The sequence below is a fragment of the Gossypium hirsutum genome, chromosome D08 (assembly GCF_007990345.1).
Source record: "Gossypium hirsutum isolate 1008001.06 chromosome D08, Gossypium_hirsutum_v2.1, whole genome shotgun sequence".
Lineage (NCBI taxonomy): Eukaryota > Viridiplantae > Streptophyta > Magnoliopsida > Malvales > Malvaceae > Gossypium > Gossypium hirsutum.
Window position 1 is genome coordinate 53,401,818 of NC_053444.1, and position 23,435 is coordinate 53,425,252.

General features: G+C 29.8%; 1 protein-coding gene and 1 long non-coding RNA gene across 2 annotated transcripts; one reads left to right on the forward strand and one right to left on the reverse strand.

Annotated features, from left to right (window-relative positions):
* Window positions 1-15,518: 15,518 nt before the first annotated feature.
* Window positions 15,519-19,312, reverse strand: LOC107900761 (uncharacterized). Its single transcript, XM_016826464.2, has 2 exons — window positions 18,752-19,312; window positions 15,519-16,233 (listed from the first exon to the last, which is right to left on the reverse strand). The coding sequence occupies exon 2, from the start codon at window positions 16,162-16,164 to the stop codon at window positions 15,625-15,627; it is 540 nt and encodes a 179-aa protein (XP_016681953.1). The 5' UTR covers window positions 16,165-16,233; window positions 18,752-19,312; the 3' UTR covers window positions 15,519-15,624.
* Window positions 17,190-18,804, forward strand: LOC107900762 (uncharacterized). The gene is made up of 2 exons (XR_001685029.2): window positions 17,190-17,619; window positions 18,029-18,804. It is a non-coding gene; the product is annotated as an uncharacterized lncRNA (long non-coding RNA).
* Window positions 19,313-23,435: the final 4,123 nt, after the last annotated feature.

Here is a 23,435-nt window from a genome sequence, read left to right on the forward strand (position 1 = left end):
TTACAAACAAATAGAATTCCTTAAGAATTCTCAAATAGGAGAAGAGAGAAAACTAAGAGAGAAAGATTGGTTGGGATGAATTGAAATGAGAAATGAGAAGGCCTATTTATAGTTGAGGTTCAAGGACCAAACAATAAATAGCCCATTATCTCAAGGACCAAAAAAAAATTATCCCTTGCCACTTTTCCAAAGTTGGTGGTTGTCATTATTGATTGTCTCCCATTAATGTTAATGGCAACCATTATTAATTGTCTTCCATTAATGTTAACAGATGGTCCCTATGTTTGCCTCCTCTCCATTGAGTCAATTTGCTGTTAGGCATAAACGCGTATTCCACATTGTTCATATTGGTTTTAAACTCGGAAACTTACTCAAATAAAGAATACCCACTCACCTACATGCAAGCAATGAATAAATAAAAAGGTGTCCTTTGGAAGTGATTCCATGACCAAATTGGACTACATAATTGCAACAATTATATTATTCCAATTGCAGCTTTACTTAGGCATATGATGGGGTTTAGATTAGGAAAGGAATTGCACAATGCATCCTTACTTTTAACCCTTTATTTATTTACTATTCTTGGTATATACCTGCCAATGAAAATGCACTTTAATTACAATTTGTGCTGTTGAATTCCATGCCCCAAATGAGGCATATATGTATGTGTATATAATATATGTCATAATTTGGTGCCTTTGACACAGAGAGAGGAATAAAGCTTTAGAGTTTAACATAGTTTTTAGCTGTTGAAGTAACATTTAGTTGCACTTGGATTCATTAACTGAACCCAATATTTATGTTTCCATGCATGTCATGAATGGTGAGAATGTTCATGCTTTCATTATGACCGTATATGAGAAGCACATCATGGTTCATGCATTATTCAACTTTTTTGACATTATAATTACACAAAACATTGTAATAATTTGTGCTATTTGTATTATTTTTTGTAACATTCCAGCTAAAATAAAGCTCATATTTAGAAATATTTCGAAAACAAGAGGAATGGGTTTTTTCCCCTTTATTCCACCATGTGTCTCATCAAGCGACATGACACCAAATCATTGAACCATCCCAACATTCAAAGAGGGTCTAATCTATAGATTTTAGATAGATGATTTTTGCCCAAATCACTGATTTCCGTATTTCATGGGTTAGTTGCAATTGGGTTTGGAATATTTGCTGCCGCAAAGGTGAAATCGCTTTCAAACTCTCACCCATACAATCTGATCTTAAAGAGGTGCCATTGGAATGGATATGCGTGGCACTTTACCAAACAAAACTCAGACGACTTGACCTCCAATACCAACAGTCTTATTGTCCTAAACCGCTGAATCAGTTTTGAGAGGACATTGGTCAAATTTTGCTGTTGTCAGAAAGACAATGATTTCCCCCAGTGCTTCATTGCAAGTACGAAAATCTGCTGCTTGACTGGAGAAACTCTTCATCACCTCATGATGTTGGTTTAGAACTTTCGCCATTTCTTCTTCTACTTCTTTAATTCCTTTCATACTTGTGTCTTATGGACCAGCCAGCCAGCCAGCTTTAAAGCCGCAATACAAGAGGACCACACCACTCCACTACCCTCAATAATCCATATATAGTCAGCATTTGATGGTTGAGGGATGGGGACGTTGGGCTCAAGATGTGATACGACCAGGTTTTGATTATGAAAGTGGCAGAAATGGAGGATCGACTCACAATTATCTGGGCACGTGCAACAAATAGAGTATATTCTACCAAGTGAGCTTATAGCTGGCTTTTATGGAGGGGAATATGAATTTTACTGTAAACGAATCAAATTTGAATGAAATTGAATTATGTTTGGTTTAATGTTTTCTAAGGTTCAACATGTTTTGATGGGTGTGTAAACAAGATGTTTGCAAGGTCTAATGCTTTGAATCTTTAATTTTGTTTGTTTATTTTGGTGTTTATATTTAAGAATTTTAAAATTATGTTCATATTAATTTATTTAAAATTATATATACTTATGTACGTTAATTCAAGTTAAATGAATTTATTTACAGACATTAAATGAACGTGTTAGTGAACATTAAACAAGTGTATTACTGAAGATATAATTAAACACGTTCACTAATAAAATTCATAAATAATAAATAAACAAACTTTTTATATCAAATAATCAAATATAAATATAAATAATTATAATATAGATAAATAAAGTAAGCACATAATTGAATTTGCATATTTATTAGCAGGTATTACACTTTTTTATCCAAAAAGATGTTACAACACTTAGTTTGAAGATAACTTTGGATGAATTTCATAAGCACTTATCAAATATCTAATTTTTTTTATAAACCATGCATAAATATGAGAATTTTGAACAACACCAAGTTAAAATTCAATCCAGTCAGTAGGGGGGAATTTAAGGTGCCCTTAAATGTTGTAAAATTTTTATTTTAATCCTATGAAGTTCCTTAAAATTTTATTTTAACCTTATAATTAATGTTTAAAAATATGATAATTTGTGTCTAACCCCCAAAGTTCTCCAAAGTTTTTTTTAGCTTAATTTCTTTTATAGAATTTATAATTTTTATGATAAAATTTTGTAATATTAAATATTAATTTGATAAATTAATACAAAATAGCATATAAATAGGTAAAAGATAAGACAAATAATTGCAATATCTAAATATAAAAGTAGTACCTAAATATTAATTTGATAAAAAATAAACTTAAATCATTACAATATCTAATACAAATTGAGCATTTAATTTAGGGTGTGTTTGATAAACTGAAATTTTAAAATAAGTGCTAAATTTTTATTAGAAATTTTTTTGGTAAATTAGTAAATATAAGTATTTAATATAATTATACTGTTTGATAAAAGTAAGTATTGAGTTTTAAAAGATTAGTTTTTTTATTTATTTTAATCTTATTAATATAATATTTTATATTATTTTGGATAGTTTTAGATGAAAGATAAATATTGTAATTTGAATATCTCACTTTTTTTTAAAAAAAAGAATAATTTATTTCAAGATTTTAATAAAATAGAATCAACTTAACATTTCCTACTTTAAGTGATAAATAGCTATCTTACCTACTTCTTTTATTAACACTTTTTTATTGAAAATTTTATATTAAGTAAAAAATTATAATGATTTATCAAACATACCTTTTTTTTCTAATGTCAATTTGGGTCGCAAGAATAACAAAATTTAAAATATTTTATTCAAATAAACCGAGCCTACTTTGAACATATAAGCTTTATATAAATATCCCGACCCCTCGTAAATATTTATAGCTTGGTCTTGCTAGTGAATTACCTTATGATTCACTTATTGTGCCATAGTAGATATGTAAAATTGGAATGCCCATCGGGGGAGTATAGATAATGAAGAATGTGGAACCAACACAGATAATGATATTCATATTCACTTATTTAACTTGATAAACGAAAAAAAAAACATTTTACAGCCTAAATATTGGCCATGGTATCATTGCAGCTATGTGGCCTACATAAGGATTTACTGTGATAGTGATGGAGATTTGAGTATGGTAATGATAATTGGATAAAGATGCTTTTTATTGATATTGTGGCTATCCTATGCCAACCATGGATTGTTTGTAATGATGAGTATGGTAGCCTTACGATCATATGAATTTAAGCTCTATATTGTTGGGAACTTCCCACTTTTTACCTCCTCCATCAACCTGTGTGGTTAAATGGAATCATTTCTATTTTAGCCTTTCATAACAATTAATTATTTAATTTAAGCATTTGAAAAAAAAAATTGTATTTATGATATCTCTAAAAAAATAATAATTTAATTTAAGTTATTCTAAGGAAGAAAAGTTTTAATTTTGATAATCTGAAATGTTATGATTTTATCTCGGCTATTCTCATAAAATTTCTAACTTCATCGTCGATAAAAACCGATTAGATGTCCACCTCATGATTTTGTTAAAGTTAACATAGAAGGAGCATTGCGTTTTGAAATACGAGCAGTGATATTGGGTAATGCCAAGGGATAAAGTATGGGTTGTACTAAGAAGCGGTACAGGAAATCTGACTTGTTGGATAAAAATTTGAAATTTTAAAATGTTTATAAAATTATATAAATTAATGCATAACATTAAACATTGTCAAATTAATATATAATATAAATTAAGTCTTTTTAAATAAACAAATAAATCTAAACCTTAAATACATAAAAATTTCCATTAAGCCAATGTGTAAGAATTTTCTTTCACAAAAAAACAAACTCACTTGGGTGTTTTGACACAATCGCAAGATTCATTATAATCACAATAGCAATAATAACAACCTCCAAATAAAATGCTAATTTGTTTCTAATTAATATTCAAGAAATTCAAAATTATGAAGACAATCAATCATAATTTCTTTAATAATTGGTATCAATCAACATTTAAAAAGTATTACTCAATCAAGAGGTTAGGAATTTCATACAAAAACAATATCTCGAAATCATTTAATCAATAAAAACTTAATATTGTATAAAAATTGTAAGAGCCCATTTTTGCCCGGCCTGTTAATAAAATAAAACCAAATAATAATAATAATAAAAACAATTAAACAGTCCAGTATTACATCCAAACTCGAAATACATTAGTCTAAGCCCAAATGGCCCAATTACAATAGCCCGATACCCCGGCCCAATTACATTGAAGCCCAAACAGAAAAGGAACCAGAAACCCTAGCAGCTAGGGCGAGCCTCCAGCGCCGCAGCCACCAGGGCATTCCTCGGCCTCATGCGCTACGTCGAGCCGCGCCACGTCCCAGCTGGCCTTCGTACGTGCTACGTCTCTAACACGGTACGCCGCACCTGCACACAAGCAACAAACGCAACAAAGCAGAAAAGGCAGAAGAAAATAGCAAAAAAAAGATCGACAGCAAAAAGGAAAAATAGAAAAAAGAGCAAAACATATTTTCTTTTGTAATTTTCATTATTTTCGGCCATAAAAAGGCCATTTTTTAGCATTTGTGAGGGGACTCACGCATATTGTATCAAAAAGAACACATCTTAGAATATCAGAAATAAGAACAACAGAGGTTGATTTTTTCGATCTATTTACTCGTCGTTATTTTATTTTGTTTTTATTTTGTTTTACGAATCTGTTAAATAAAAAGAAGACAATAAAGGAAAAGGAGAGGAGATACTTACCTTGAAGGTGGGAGCGCCGCATCTCGGCTCACTCCGCCGCAATCGGAGTCTGGGCTGGATGAACAGGGTGCTGGAGCGGCGCGACTCTAGACGAGAGGAGATTTTTATTTTTTTTTAGCTTTTTCTTTTCTTTTTTGATTAGGGTAATAGGGTTAATGTTGGGTTAAGTGGGGAGATGAGAAACGACGCCATATTGCCTGATTCAGTGGCCCTTAAACGGCGCCGTTTTAGGCCGCGACCAGATGACCCGACCCAGATGCGGTAAGATCCGCGTGTTCTGGCATAGGGAGGGGTAATTGCGCGCCGAGTCCTTCTTGTTTTGCGCGGTATTTCAATTCGATACCCTTTTTATTTTTATTTCCTTTTTAAATTTAAACTTTTATTTTATCTTTGTTTCGATTTGATCCGCAACGAAGTGCTGCGTTTTGGGAAGATGGGAAATATTTCCCAATTAGTCCCCCATGTTATTCGCGCACTGCATTTTTGTCCTTCAATTTTATTCATTTTCGCCTTTTTCTTTCTGATTTTGTTTTAAAATCAATTTAATCCTTATTAGCTTGATTTAATTTGCTTTTTTTTAAAAACTCATTTAAGTATTTATATTTCTTTTTTTTTGATGTATTTAATTTTTAAATCTAACTTTATTTTAATATTTGTGCTTAATATTATTTTAAATCCTTTATGAATGTTGTTTAAATTTATCACATAATTATTTTAAGTTTTCATGTATCATTCTTCAAATTTATTATGTATTATTCTATATATTTTTATGTAAATTTAATATTATTTATATACCATTTATGATATATTATTAATCCCATATTATTCTATTTTTGCTTATTCTCATATATATAATTGTTTTCTTTTAAAAACCCTACTTCATATTTCACTTGTTTCAACCTTTTTATATATTATTATGTGTGTATACTATTTGGTATATTATATATTTTTCTTATGTATTTGCTTTAAATTCGTTTCGTTATTACATTTTTTTATATATAGTATTTCTTTTATTTTCCTTTAAATCTATTGCAAACTCGTATATATACATTATTATGACGAAATTTTATGCATATAATTTATTGTACATTGATACTTTTGAATCTTCTCCCTTGCATGTTTTTTATTTTACTTTAAAACCTATTATACTTTGTTTGTATTGATTTGCTTGATATTCTTTATAATTCATTTGCTTTTAATGTTAGTATTTGTAATATGTGATGTGAGATAATTGCTTACGTGTATTATATTGTTTGCTCATATCTATTGATTCTTTGTCGTTCATTAGTGTGCATCTTAATTCACGAATACCATTTCGCGTTCTACGTTATTATTATTTCATCATTTTATTCGTTCAAAAGACTATGTTTAATATTATTTAAGTATCAAAGCCAATTTATTCAAAAATCTTCAAAACACTCGAAGTTTGGACTCCTCGAGAGAATTGAGCCCTAACGTATTGGGTTCCGATTTTCCTCGTCAAATCTAAATAATCGAATTTTCTTTGACATACAAATTTCAAATAAAAACCCATTCTCGGGAATTCGACACGTTGTGTCATAACGCATTGGATATGACATGTTGTTTTCTCGAGGCGAGGATTTTTCTAATAAATGAAAATTAAGGCAATATTTGATATTTAGGAGCAATATTTGATATTTAGGAATTTTGTGAAATCGAGCCCTAATTTATTGGGTTTTGATTTCCTCATTTGACCCGAATAATCAAATATCCTTTTCAAATGCATGGGTTTTAAAAGTTAAAGGATAAACTTAATTTTAAAGATTAAAAATGTCGCGCCCTAACTCACCGGGTGTGACTTTTTATTTCTTTGAAATAATAGTGTTTTATTATTCAATTTATTCAAGTTAAAAGGATCGTATTTTAAAATCTTTCCAAATTTTGACATTAAGACATTAAACAATCAATTCGGTACCAATTTTGGGCGTCACGAGGGTGCCAACCCTTCCTCGTGCGTAACCGACTCCCGAACCTATTTTCTCAAAATTCGCAGACCTAAAATCATTTTCAAAGTGATCCGATCACGCCTCAATAAAAGATCAGTGGCGACTCCCAATTTTCATTTTTTTTGTCGACAACAAACTTTTTTGTTTTTCAAAAAAGTGGTTTCAACAAAAATACTAATCTATCCCAAGCAAAGTTGTAACGGCCCGATATTTAGTGGTACCAGAAAATATGGTTTTGGAACCTCATTTCTTTAAACCGAGTCTATAAATATTGAATATGAATATTTACAAGGATAATATAAAAATATATTAATAATTAGTTGAGTAATTTTGCCGAAATAATCATTAATTAAGGCTTGGGGATTAAATTGTGAAAGTTCAATCGCTATAGAGTTTTAATTGACCAAAGACTTTAGGACATTAAATAACAATTAACCAAAGGGCCAAAATAGTTTAAATAGAAGAAAGTGGATGATGATGGTAAAACTGACTAAGATTAATCCACTAAGATTAATTAATGTTAAATTAAGTTAAATAAATTATTTTTATGTTAATTAAACGAACTTGATTAAGCTTTAATCCATCTATATATAGGTTAAGTTAGTGGGAAAATGACATCTTCATCTTTCATCTATATTCTTGCTGCCCAAAAACAGAAGAAAAACCTAGGAAACTTTCTTAGCATTCAGCCATTAATTGAAAGGTAAATTAAAGTCTTTTTCTTGTTATTTTTATAGATTTGAGATTATGAGAGCTTAATTTAATTAGTTCATGTGTCAATTTGTGAAACTGTTAAAGTTCCATGCTTGAATTGTACAATGTTGAATGGTTGAATTAGATGATTTTCATGCTTGAATTGGTTTAAATTGGCATGGTTTAATAGCATTATACTTGCGAAAGGTTGAATGAAATCATTTTGATGTTGGTCTGAAAGCAAATGAATAGGTATCAAAGTGTTAAGTTGCCAAAACAGGGGTCATCGCGACCTCAAGACTCCGACATCACAACCGACAATGAGTGACGTCGCGAAACTTTGAAAACTTCATAATTTGGTCCTTATTCATGCTCCGGTTAGCAAAAGAGCTTTCGTAAACTCGTGTGGGACCTGAAAGTAATTATGTAGCATAATAAGAATGTGAATTATACTAATTTGTGTGTATGAATGATTGTATGATGTTTATATGATGTTAGTTTCATCGATATTGATCGTGACATTTCATAACTCAGACCCGACGGTCAGGTCCGGTATAAGATGTTACAAAAATCCCGATCTTAATTTTTTAAAAATTAATTAATAAAGCTTGAAAAAAGATTAATCATCTATATTGTAAAAAATTCAAGAAAGAAAATTCTAAGCATCAAAAGATTTTTATACTTGAAAAAAGATTTTCATACTTTCGTTTAATTCGATTTAAACCAAAATTGATTTAAATGATAAAAGATATTTGGCATAAAAGAACTAATAACACATCTATATGGGAGAAATATCACCAGCCCAAAATATGAAGTCCAATGTATACAAGTATAGATAAAATATAATGTTGGACCCAATACTTGTGCCTGAATTTTTGTTTTCTTAAGCTTCAATCATGCCATGTGTGAAGTTGGGACGAGTTCATGGGTACAACCGAGTTAACACAGCGCACACAAAATTATTAGGCTTAATTCACAAATTGATACTTGGATTATATCATTTTTTTCGTCTTGATATTTAAATTATTTTTTTACACTAAAATGTTATATTCGTATCCATTAAAAAAGATTACAGTTAATAATAAACCGTAACATCATAATAAATTTAAAAAATATTTTTTATTTTTCGTTTACATTATTTATCTCTTTGTTTTCTCTTTCTTTCTTCTTCCTTATAATGTCTAGCAGTACTAGTAATGCTCAAAATTTGTCCTTTCGAGATTGAGACGTTGGCGATTAATTTTGTTTTTGAACTTCATCATCTACTTGCCCTGCTTGAGGAGATAAAAACAGTTATTACATCGATTTTCAGAATTAGACCAACTAGACTAGGAAGTGGGAACCAATTGAGGTATTGATTTAGAGATAGGGAATGAATTGATTGACTCATGAACCGAAACACACCGAATACAAACTAAAAAACCCAACTGAACCATTTTCTATATTTTCAAATATTTATAAGTATTAAGATGAGAAAAAGGTATAATTTAAATACCACTTTATAAATTAGGCCAAACCATTAATAGCCATGTTTACTAACATCCCACCTTTCTCAAAATAGAGGTGCCATTTGGTGATTAAGCCCACTTCATATTATGGCATTCATATTTATTATTAGGCCCGCCTGATCCCTCCAAAATTTAGCATATTCAGCACCTAAAAATAAAATAGGTAAACTACAATATTAGTCACCCTGCTATTAGTATATTTCCATTTTGGTCATGAAACTATGAAAAAATTTAATTTTGTCATTAATGTTTTACATTGTTTTTGTTTTGGTCACTCTACATTAAATGGTTAAGCAACATTTTTCTAATTGGTATAATAACACATTTAGTCATCAATAATCACATATTTTAAAAAAAAAATTAATCTTAATCCTAAATAATTAATAAATTTAACTCTCCACAAAACACATATAATTAAATATAAATAAAATAAATTATTATTATATATAAAAACACAATTTATCCCGAAGTCCATTATAATTCTCTCATTTTGGCTTGAAGGTTTTCAAGTTGGTGAATTTTCCCGGCGAGGTCTTATAACTGAAAAGGGACGTTTTCAATTTGTTTACCACAACAATATCCCTCCGTTAAACCCAATTTTCAGAAGCTCATAACCCCCATTTCCATATCTCTTTGAAATTCATAATCTAACATCGGGTGTGTGTTTTCTTGGATCCAACCCCAAGACTGAAATGGCGTCATCCAGTGGTTCAGACTCCCGTCTCTTCTTGTGCCGTCATTACCAAAATCACGTCCTGTCGTCCAACAACTTCCTTGACCCTCTCTCTCTCTTATTATCTTCATTTTGTTTCTCAAGTGTTTGATGTATCAAGCTTCTTGTTTTACTACCCAGGTTTCAGTTCTTTGTTCTTTAGTTTAGGAGGAAATATTTCCTCCAATCAGTGTATATATTAATATTTCATTAACTATAGAGTTGTGGTTAACCTTTAGAATTAACTAAAAAACAGTCGGACGATTTGATGAGTGTGTAAATTTCTTTTTCTTCGCCAAAATTTATTAGGTTTCATTCATCGTCCACAGTTGATGATGTGGTATTTTGGTTCTCTAATATGTCGAAACCATTTTTTGAAAATAAAAAATTTAGGTTGTCGACCTAAAAAAATGAAAATTTGGGAGTCGCCACCAATCTTTTATTGAGGTGTGATTGGATCACCTAAAAAAACAGCTTTGGTCTACGAGTTTTAGAAAAAGGGATTCGGGAGTCAGTTACGTACGAGGAAGGATTAGCACCCTCGTAACGCCCAAAATTGGTACCTAGTTAATTAATTAGTATCTTAAGGTCGAGAATTTAGAAAAAACGTAATCCTTAGCAAAACTTAAAAGGCTACGTATTAAGACCCTTATTATTTCAGAGAAAGAAGATACCACACCCAATGCGTTAGGGCACAACATTCTAATTTTCCCCAAAATGAATTGGGCCAAAATACTTGTACAATAAAACTTTAAAAGAACATCCACTCATCCAAGATTTAAGAAATCACACCCAATACGTTACGGCACGATTCCTCTAGAATCCCAAACTCGGAATATTCCCTTTACTTTAAAAGAACATCCACTTATCCAAGATTTAAGAAATCACACCCAATACGTTAGGGCACAATTCCTTTAAAATCCCAAACTCGGAATATTTCATTTATTATTTTTTAAAAAAATCTTCATTTCGAGAAATCAATGCGTCACATCCAATACGTTAGGACACAACGTGTTGAATTCCCAATAATGAGTTTTTATGTTTTTTGATTGAAGAGAAATGCTCGATTGTCGGATTTAACGAAGAAAATCGGAACCCAATACGTTAGGGTTCAATTCCCTTGAAAATCCTAAATACGAACATTATCTCAATTTAAAAAAAATTTCTATCTTTAAATTTGAGTAAAAAATTATGTAACGTGATTTTATACATATAAATGCTATAATAATAATAACAATAATAAATACATCATCGACATAAAAATAATATAAGCAAATGAATAAAACGAAATAAAAAAAGGATAATCCATGACATGCAAAATATTAAATGTAAACACAATTATACAATGGATGGGATAGCAAACAAATAAATAAGGATCAAAAGATGTACACATGGAAATTATGAAGATTAAAAATATACATATAATTTACAAATAAAATTTTAGGTTATAGAATTTATATATAAATACAACACATAATATACTTATGAAAATAAGGAAAAAAATAAGTATATTTTAAAAAAGGAAAAAAAGGTGAGTATTTAATCACTTAAAAACGTAAATATATACATATATATATATATGAAAATATTCATTTAAAAAAAAGAAAATATTCGTTTTTAAAAATATATATATGTGTACATATAAAAGGAATATATATAAATAAAAAAATTAGAATAAAAATAATAATTACACTATTAATTAATAAAATAAATAAAAAGAACATAAAAAACTAAATTGAATTGCAATTAAAAAATCTGGGGTAAATCCACAAATAAATAAAAGTAAAAGGACTAATTTGAACGCGCGAGTTACATAGAGGGGCTGGAAGGGAAATTTTCCCTTCTCCTCTAAAACAGCAGCGTTCAAAAGGATTAAATTGGAATTTAAAATAAATAAAAGGGTAAATTAAAAAAATAAAAAACTTAATTACAAAAACATTAAAAGGCGGAGGGGCGAAATAAAAATAGAATAAAATTCGAAATGGTATCACCTTCTCCTTTTTTTTAAAATCGTAAATAAGTAAAAAATAATCGAACGAAAAAAATAGTAAGCCACCTTTAAAAAACTGCCAATCGTTCTTTTTTTTATTATTTCTCCTCCCTCCCTTTTCTCTTTTTTTTTTTTACAATGAAGGGAGAGGCCTCTATTTATAGCTGAGCCTCCCCAAATCCAACGTTACAGATCAGTTACATCAACGACTGAGATTAAATGGTATCTACAAATTAAATCTCTAATATTACAAAATCATATATTCTAAGATTGCATATCATATCTAAGATTGCATATATCATATCTTGGATTACATACCATATCTAAGGTTGCATATTCTCAAAAATTATGTTTCCATATGTGAGCTCGAGCTAAAATTGAGTATTACATAATCAATTTGACTATGTTTGGGGAAGCAAAAGTGTTGAATTTGTAATTTGAGCACAGCAGGTAATCCTCAAAGAGTAGTTGTACATTCGAGATGTTGCCTGCCTCCCACCATAAGTAGCAGTGTGAGGAACTAGTCCCTTTTGAGTGATTTCATTAGAGTTTTAGTACTTGATAATTTTTTGTAATACCCATTGATGATGATGTTACAACCATCAAATCAAAAACCTTTCTCGCCTCATCCAAACCACTCGATATAATAACATCAACAAGCCATGGGCCCTCTTTAAGCTCATAAATATCACATATTACAAAAACCAAGAGCAAATTTCAAGGTGCTTAAAACATAGTAGTATAAATTGATAGACAAGTTCAGTGTTGGAAATGTTTGAAAATGAAGCTATCTGCATATAGAGAATAGTCTTTTTTATTATTAGGCCTTGAACTATGAACAAACATGTTGAGCTTACAAATCAGCAATACCAAAACAGGTCAATTAGTTCTCCATCAAAAGGCATCATTTTACAGAAAAATACCAAAACTTGAACATAATGGTTGGGTACAAGATGACGTGTCAAACCAACCAAAGAAATCCAGAAATAAAAAAGTTTGAAAATAAAATTTTTGGCCAAGAGAAAGAAACCTCTTTTGCTCTTCAATTTTGTAGACAAACAGAAATCTACTGTTAAGGGCAACTCTACAATTAATAAGATATTAATATAACCCACATGTCAAATTATGATTGGAGGGGCACAAATAAGGGGCAGGGGATTTTTATCCTGAAATCTGTGTTTTGTGCCCGACCTGCAGCATGGCCTTGGTCTCACTGTAACCTGTCAATTCGGCAACTTCTGGACCGACCTGCATCCGCCTTCTGTCCTTCCGCTACCATGAATGTGCTTTGCGAGCAATGCAGCAAATACCTATTAATGGAAACTTGTTAATACCTTCATTCATAGCAATAGATAGGGCCTTGAAAATTGATTTTGAAAAATGCTCTAGAAAATGACGAAATACTTTTGAAAAATTTAAGTGTTTGGTAGTGTTGTCAAAAAATATTTTTAAAGAATAAAATGTCCATTTTAGATATTATATTATAAAGTAATAAATATGTATTTAAATAATGTTCAAATTAGTTAATATTATGATATTTTAGTAAAAATATAAAAAATAATTTATTATAACTTATTGTTAATATTTTAATATATAATATTAATTTTAAATATTTCTAAATAATTAATATTAATTATTTATTAAATTTAATTAGAATATATAAACTATATTTAAATATAATAATTAAACATTTGTAATTAGATATTGACACAATTGAATTATTATAAAAATTATTTTTTATTTTTAATTAATGCTTTTAACATATTTGTATTATTTTATTTTAAAATGTATTTGAATATATAACTCATATTAGATATTAACATAACATAGAAAACATAAACCTAACAAATTAAAATATTACATATATTTGGATTAAAGTTTTAAAAAGGGATAATATTTATATACCAATTATAAATGCTAAAAATTTTACAATAACGTTTACAATTTAAAGTGAATTCATTAAACTAGAAGCTATAGCATCTCTTGTTAATTCCATTTCAAAACCACTTAAATTTTTTGATTCATCGTCATAATCACTATCATCATCATTGTCGTCATCATCATTATTTTCTCGACCATGTGCATTTTCTAAATCAATAATATTCTCATATGCCCAGTTAATATCTTCGTATTCCAAAAAATCTGCATCATTTCGACCGACATGTTTTCGGATAAAATTGTGTATCATCATTGTAGTAACAACGATCATCGTTTGCTTTTCAAAACTATAACTTGGCATATCCCTTAAAATGACCCTTTTTTTTTCAAAACACCAAAAGTTCGTTTAATCACATTACGTAATGATGAATGTGAATGATTGAATATCTCTTCTTTACCATATATCGATCTACCCCTACGAAAGTTAAGTAAATGATATTGCTGACCTCTATATGGTCCAAGATAACCTTTCATTTGAGGATATCCAGAATCAACAAGATAATATTTTCCTACAAATCATAATATACCAAACAATTAATTCAAGATTTTTTTTATAAAAATTATCAATTAAAGAACTTATACTTTATTATTTAAAAAATCACATATAAATAAAATATCTAACCATTTGTTGCATCAAGAAATATTCTAGTGTCATGTGCCGATCCTTTTCATCCAGCCATGACAAATGTGAAACACATATTAAAATCACTTATTGCCATAACATTTTGAGTCGGATACATTTTCTTCCAATATAGGGAATTTGTTCATTTGATGGAAGAATAGCCGCAATGTGAGTACCATCAATTGCACATATTTTTAGTTGACCAAATATATCAAACTATAATAATATAAAATTAAATTTTAACCTTAAAATGCGACATATATCTAGAATCTTTACGTATTTGTTCGGGTATTGAGCTAAAAAAAGGATTTTCAGGTGCAATTAGATCAGTGGCCATCCTTGAAACTTTCTCAAGCACAACTGCAAAGTGTCGACTTATTGTTAATCCAGACCTTTGAAATTTTTCTCGACATTGGGAAACTTTTGCACCGGTGCCCAAGATGTATAAAAAAATTCCCAACATTTCACTAGAAGATATGTTTCTTGAAGTTTGCAAGTTGTATCTTGTCTCCAAAACTCTCAACAAACTTGTGAATACCATTTTAGACATCCTAAAATTAATCATTCAACGTGATTCGTGACCGTCAAGGATCTCTCGGATCCATATCTCACCTGACTGTTTTAAATCCATGTATGGTTGGCTCAATATATACTTCTCGTAATATAATTGCACGGAAGAAGATGCAACAACAAATAATCAGTTAAAACATTCTATGCGTTGTAAAATTTTTTTTTTCCCTTTCATCATCACCGCTGTAATCGTCAACTATACTCATCACCTGTGAATAAATTTACTTTGTAAAATTATATATAAACAACTATTGATAAAACTAATTTAGTAAAAATAAGTAGAACATAAATTCAATATCTAAAGACCAAACATAAACAAATATTAATAAAACTAGATTACACATAAATAAGTAGAACATAAATTCAATATCCAAAAACCAAACATAAATAACTATTGATAAAACTAGTTTAGCATTGTCAGCTAGTCACATAATAGATATCTTTGAACCCTAGAAGATCAGAAAATTTTCAACTATCCTCCATTTCTGTCTTAAGCCATAAAGCTCTAATCTTGGGATTAATTGATAAAAACATAATTCGCTTGTCCTTATAGAGCAGTAATTTAAGTGCGAAAAAGTACAGCGGACTAGCTTCTGGAACTTCTTTCGACATGCTGTCAAGCATTTTGACTGCTAGTGGAATACCATATGGATCCATAACAGGAGTCAAACTAGATGTGGCTTGACTCATATTGTCAGTTGCACTGCATAATTTTTCTATTTGACTAGACAATCTTGCAGCCCCTCCAATTTGCTTTGAGGATTTCTTTCTTCCAGTTTTAAAATGTGAACTTGATATCTCAGGGTTTTTTCTTTTTTGACTGTTTCCATCTACTTGAACATCATTTGAGATGTGAACATCATTTAAAATGTGAACATCATTTCTCATATTTTCTTCTTCATTCTCTTCAGGTATTTCGTTGTTAACATCCTCAAAAAAATCACTACGGAGTGTACCAGAAGAAGGTGCCCATGCTTTATCACCTGTTGCAACTATTCCCATGAACATTTGATCCAACTTCGCTTCGAATTCAGGATCAATGCTCGATGTTCTAAATTTTTTAGCTTCAGGCACAACCTACATATAAAATGATAGTTTAATAATAGTAATTATCAATAACCTCATAAATAAGGAAAAAGTAATAAATATTCAGAATTATTAATGTACCTAGAGCCTACTCTCCCACCAATCATCCGAAGCATCAACAGTTCTTTTTATAGTATTCCACCCTAGACCAGTATCTTCGCCTTTAAGTTTATTCCAAGCTTTCCATTCTTTTTTTAAGGCATCCCACCTATTTTTAAGTTGTCTTTGTGAAAAACCCTTGCCCGTTTCTTTCTCAAAGGTGGTCATTATTTTCAACCATCCATCTTTTGTGAAATGAGTACCAGGCCTATTGCCTTTCAATATCTCTTTAATACAAATATCACAAAATATTTCAGTCAATCTCTTATCCTACATTGCTTTCACTTTTTCATCACTAACTTCAACCGCCGAAGTACTCATCTATTGTGTATACGAACAGATTCGTTTCAGCCAGTAAAGCAATCAAGAAAATCAAATGTCACATAAGTATATTTGTTTACATATGTATCAAAATTTTAACTATATGCATGAACAAATAACAATAAAAGATATGTATGTCCTTATTCTAAGGGAAACATCTATTTTTGTATCAATTAACTATTTAAAAAATATTATAAAAGTAGATTGATCCATGTGGAATCTGGTTAAATATCTTCCACCAAGACCATACAAATTCATGCCCTTTTCCATACTCAAAAACCTTATTACTTTTTTTTCTCTTTTATTTCCGTGGGTAAACAATATTATAAAGTTAAAAACCCACAATTTTCCTCCTCTTGTTTATACTTGTGCCTTTGTATTTCAATATGTTCATAATTTGTATTAAGAAAATTTTGAAACATATTATGGGTGACTCCATTTTGATACACTCTCCCACCATTAATTAATAATAATAGCAGAATATAGACATTAGTCTTATATATAGGTATAATATTAAAATAACTAACAGAACCGACAATGTTACTCAACAAAGAAAAAGAAAGATAAAAGAAGCAACTTTTGCTTAAAACGCTTCATTTTCATATTCGGTATTTTAATTTCCGTTCGGGAATAAAGCTTAGAGTTTTAATTTTGAATTTGAATTTCTGGTCCTGTTGTTAGAAAAAAAATTATAGAAATATTAAGCATGGCTGAAGTTTTGGGGAAGTCAAATCTATTTACAACTTGTAACTATAGTCAGAAGAAGAATCAAGAAGGTGGCGTTCCTTTGTTTTCCAGGAGAATCTCTGCGTTTTGTTTGAGAAAGAATAGTTTTCCTTCTTTGAGGTTGGAACCTCAAGCTTTGAGGAGTGGTTTTAATGGTCAAAAAGTGGTTTTTTTTTAGAGAAAAGAGGTCTAAATGAGAGAAGGTTCTGTCGAGTTCCCATTAAAGCACAGGTTGGTTTAATTAACTTTTTTTTTTTTAATTTTAGAACTCTTTTTTTGGTCCAAAGGTGTGGGTATTTTCTGATTTATTTTATGAACTTTCTTATTTTGAATTTCTCTGTAATTTTAGCTATAGGTAGTTCTTGTTTAGTTTTCACATGCCAAAGGTCAAATCTTCATATAGAAATTTTACTTCTATTACCAAATAGATTTTTCCTTTTCTTGAAGGGTTAATTAGTATGATTTTTTTATGTTTAACACTCCTTTTTCCCTGTACTTTGATCTGTTGCAGAGGATCAAAACGTAACATTCTAATTGGTTTCTCTCTTTTATTCCTTCAATGTTTATATTTTTCTCAATTTGGTCTTTATTTTTTTTATCTAATGTGGCCCTCAACTTTTAATTGACACAAAATTAACAGCAGCATAAATCAGCTAATGCAACAAAAGAAGTCAGTAGATCAATTTCGGCTTGTTAAAGGTGATCTGTTGGTATTTTTCTTTGTTCATGGATGAAGAATAATGTGTTTTGAGGTTGTTATGGGAGTTGGAACTTTGATTGACTCAACCCTTTGGAAATAAAAAAAAGGTAACATCTTTAGCCAATCGCCACCCATTCATTTATTCCGTAACCTTTTCCTTTTCAGTTTAAGCATAGTCTTTATATTGAAATTACTATTCCAATTTGTTTGCTCTCTACTTCCAGTAAATCAGGACCAGCCTTCACATGAATTTTCACTATTTTTGTTTAGTATATCAAGTTTGATGAATACTGTAATGGAACAATGTTGTCAAATATTTTTCTTGAGTCCTTAAATAGATGGTTTCATTGCTGAATTTGGATGGAAAATTCTTATGTTGTCTACCCTGTCAGTTTGCCCTCATTAACAGCTCATCTTCAAGCTTCAGTACCCCTCATTAATAAGTTTCAAGTTTAAATGTCTCCATTTTCAGACCTTTAAAACAAAAAAAAAATCTAGTTTGTGTCGTATATACATTTCTTCACTTCTCCTATGAATTAAACCTAGAGATCAAGGAAGCAAATCAACGGATAATTTGGTGTACTAATTTTCCAAGACATCACCAGCAGTAAAAGAAATGTGAAAAAAAATGGAGTTACCCAGACGAAAAAAAGATAAACTCACCGGTGGTGGGGAGAAGAGGAACTAAGAACCAGAGGCTTTTGAGAAGTGGAGAAGAGGAACAAAGAACCAACACCAACAGAGGAACAAAGAACCAGCGCCAGCAGAGGAACAAAGAACCTGCGCCAGCAGAGGAACAAAGAACCATCAAGCAGAGGAAAACCAGCACCAGTAGAGAACCAGCAGAGAACCAACAGAGAACAAAATTTGGAGGAAAAAAAGTAGCCGTCGGAACACCAACACCAACAAAGAAGAACCAGCCTTATTTCTTTCTCAAATGTATGTGGCTAAAAATGTAAAAGAACAGCCCAAAAGCACTTTTTTAGGTGGAAAAACTAAATTTTTCTGCTTTTCATCTGCTCAAAAGCACTTGCAATAAGTTAAAAATTTGGTATCAAATGAAGTGTGTTCTTTATTGCGAAAAAGTGCTTTTCCATATAACAACTCATCACTTAAGCAGAGGAGAATGGGGCCTTACACTGATAAAAAAGAGCTTCTATGAGATTTTTTTCTCCACTTTAACCTTCTTTTAGAAGCTTATGTAAGGATTGAGTGAGAGGATGAAATCTGGGTTTTTTACAGATATAAACTAAAAAAAAATTAACACTCAAATTTCATTCTGATTTCAATATAGTCCTTTGATTAATTTATTTTATTAATTTGTCTATTATTTGTCATTTTTCTTTAAATTTTTTTATTTTTATATCCACTATTTATCTTTTTTATATCTAGGCTTTAATATTTCTTTTATTAATTTATTTGTTTATTTCTTTACTTTTATAACTCATAAAGATATTCTTACGTACATATGTTTTATTTTATTATTACGTTTTTATATTATGATTATAATAACCTTAATTTCATCCATTTTTTATTGTCCTTTAGTATTTCATGAATTATTTACATTAAATATTCGTTTGTGTATTTAGTTATTAATCCCTTTATCCTTTTAAATTTAACGTTTCCTTGTTATGTGTTATTTTATTATTGTTATTGTTGTTATTTATTTTATTCTTTTTGATTGTTAATATTAGCATTGAAATGATGTATGTCATCTAATCGTCGTTGTTGTATATGCCATGAGCTGTTTATTAATACACTTGTGTTGTAATCGTTCATTAGCTTAATTTTTATTACATTAGTTTTCTTCCAAATTCAAAAAGGAATACTTTTAAAATAATAAGCAATATTTCGTATTTTTTGGAATTCGAGAAGGCTGTGCCCTAATTTACTAGGTTTCAATTTTTCTCGTTGAATCTAAGTAATTGAGTATCCTTTTTTAATCAAAACATATAAATAAAAAACTCATTCTCGGGGATTCGATACGTTGTGTCGTAACTCATTGGATATGACATTTTGTTCTCTCGAGACGAAGATTTTTTAAAAAATAAAGGCAATATTCTATATTTGGAATTTTGAGAAATTGTGCCCTAACTTACTGGGCTTCGATTTTTCATCTGACCTAAACAATTGAATGTCCTTTTTTAAACTTCACTGCATGAGTTTTAAAAATCAAAAGACAAGCTCGTTTTTGAGGATGTAAAACATCATATCCTAACTCGTTGGGTGTGATATTTTATCTCCCCGAAATAAGAGGGTCTTAGCATGCAATTTGATTTATACAAGTGTCTTTTTTCAATAAAAGGATCGTATTTTAAAATCTCTTCAAAATTTTCAATTTTCGACACTGAGACATTAATTAATCGATTAGGTACCAATTTCGGGCATGACGAGGGTGCTAATCCTTCCGAACTCGTTTTTCCTGAATTTCTTAGACCAAAATCATTGTTTTAATAAAATCAAAACACTTTATCAAAACAATTGAATTTCAAGGTGATCCGATCACACTTCAAAAAAATGTCGGTGGCGACTCCCATATTCGTTTTCGTTTTCAAAACTAAAGTCGATCCCTTTTATCAAAAAATGGTTTCGACAACAGTTATATACATTCTATATGGCAGAATGTGAGTCTGTTAAGGATCACATAACTAAATTCGTAACTCTCCTAAATGATCTAAAGAGTGTCGATGCTAGCATAGACGATGAAGATCTGGCTATGTTACTACTTTGTTCTTTGTCCTATTCATACAAAACTTTCAGGGAAACCTTAATTTACAGTAGAGAGAGACTATTTGTAACAACCCGTTTTTCAGTGGTGTCGGAAACAGTGGTTTCGGGGCCACCAAATTCAACAAGTAAGTTCGTAAATATTATTATTTAATATTTACGAGTCAAATGTGATTTTTCAAAAAAGTTTTTGATTTGATAATTTATGTTATATAAGTGATTTATTAAGTTCAAGTGGTTTTAGAAGATGAGGTATCGAGACCTTATTTTTATAAACTAAGCTGTAAATATTTTTATAAATATTTATGGAGTGTTATTAAGGTTGTATTAAATTTTTGTTAAGAAATTTTAACTTTTCAATAGTTAATTAATTAAAAAGGACCAAATTGAAAAAAGTGTATTCCCGAGACTCTGTTCCCAGTAATCGAACTTGTAAATATTTTTAATAAATATTTACGAAGCTGGTTGTGTAGTTAATTAGGTTTCGGTTAAGTGAATTTGCTTGAATTAAAAGTAATTAAGTATAAGGACTAAATTACATATAAGGTGAAAGTTGAATTATAGATTAAAGAAAAAATAAAGGGCCTAAAGAAGTAATTATGCTATTGTTCTTTAATGAGGCGACATAAAGTAAGATATTTATAAATTTAATATATATTATAATAAAATATTTTTACTTAATTAATAAGTATATATATTATATTATATTATAACAAAGCAAATAAAAAATAAATAAAGAAAAGAAAGCCAAAGCCAAACGAAAACAGAAAGGAAAGAAAGAAAAAAGAGAAAGAGAAAGAAAGACCTAGGGATTTTTTGGGTTCAAAGTTCAATTGGTTAGTCAATTTAGTTCTTTTTTCTTGTAATTTTTATATTTTTGAAATCCCGGTATTAAATACTACCTGATCCATGTCAAAATTTTAGAAATTATTGAGTTTTTAGATGTTGTTAATGTTGAATAATTTTAGTATTAGGGATTATATTGATAGATTTTTAAGCTAGAAATGAAAAAGATTGAATTGTAGAATAAATTGTAAATTTTGAGTATTAGGGACTAAATTGTGAAAAATTCAAAATTTAGGGATTTAAGTGAAAATAGGGAGTTAAATTTAGTCTAAAGTGGAATTTTTATGAAAATAAAGAATTAATTGTAAAGAAATAAAAATAGTCTCGGTTTAGGGACTAAATTGGAATTTAGGAAAATATTGAGTAAAAATTGAAATATTAAATATGAGATTGAATTGTGTTGTATTGATGAATTTTAATTGTTTTAATTCCGTAGCTAACATCATACTGGAATCCTCGACTAAAAAGGGGGAAAGATAAAGTCAACGTCGAATAGTTCAGAATTCCTAGTTTGTATTTCTATAAACTGAATCTAGTTATTAATTATTGTATTTTGTTTTAATGTTTATGGTAAGTGGTTGAGGTGAGTATTTGAAACTTTGACATTGAATTGAATTAAAAGTTGATTGAATGGATTGAATTGATTATTTGAATTGAAATGAATATATATGTGCAAATATGATAATTGCATATTGGTTGTATTTGGAAAGTGAAATTAAACCCTATTAACTGTATCGGGCTGAGTTGGATATAGACGGCATGCCATAGGATTGGAAGAGTTCAAGGATTTCTTCAACTTTGAATCGATGAGACACTAGGTGTCAATTTACTACTTCGGATTAATTCAATGAGGCACTGGGTACCAATTTAATTGATGTTCAAATGGTATGGTATGAGAAATGTAAATGAAATAGTGAATTGAGTATGGAATGAATAAAGCAATTGTATAAATGAAATGTGAGTTAAATTGTGAAAAGCTATTTATATAGCAAGTATGAGAATTGAAATATTTGTGAAACAAATGAAAAATGATATGGTTGTTGTAATATTTAAATATTAATATGTGTTTATATTTCAATTGTATATTTGTAATTTTTTATCTTTAAATATTTAGGTTATAGAAATACCACTGAGTTTTACTCAGCGTATGGTTTTGTTTTCCGTGCTCAAATTAGGTACTTAACTTTTGATCGTCGATTCAGCATCTAACGACGATCCCGAACTCAAATGTGGTGATGTTTATCCTTTGTGTCGGCATGTACCTAAGGTGTTTAAATAATAGTTATTTTGTGGTTTGATTGTAAATGAGGTTATAAGTTTAATTTTGGTTGGTTTTATACGTATAAATATGTGTTTGTTTTTGAATTTATATTATGGCATGGTAAATTGAACTAAATCTAGATAGGTGCATGTGAATTTAATTCTATATTTAAATGCTCATGAACTAGGAAAATTGATTTGAATTTGGTATGTTTATAATTTGGATTAAAATGATGCTTTGATAACTTGTTTTGATGATATGAAATGTTTGAAATTTTTGTCTGTTTGATCTGTAAACTTCGGTAATGCTCCGTAATCCAGTTCCGGCGAGGGATAATGGATGGGGGTGCTACACTATCATTTGAGGATGTGATGGGAAATCTTTTAAGTAAGGATAAACTCGACAATGAGTTAGGCTCGAAGAATAAATCAGATGGGCAAGCTTCGATTTTGGTTGCTAGAGGAAGGCAACAACCTAAGGATTCAGGTTAAAAGAGATCAAGGACAAGGTTGA

Coding starts and splice junctions, on each gene's coding strand:
- LOC107900761 (XM_016826464.2), bottom strand. CDS start 16,164: ATGTTCATGGGAATAGTTGCAACAGGTGATAAAGCATGGGCACCTTCT.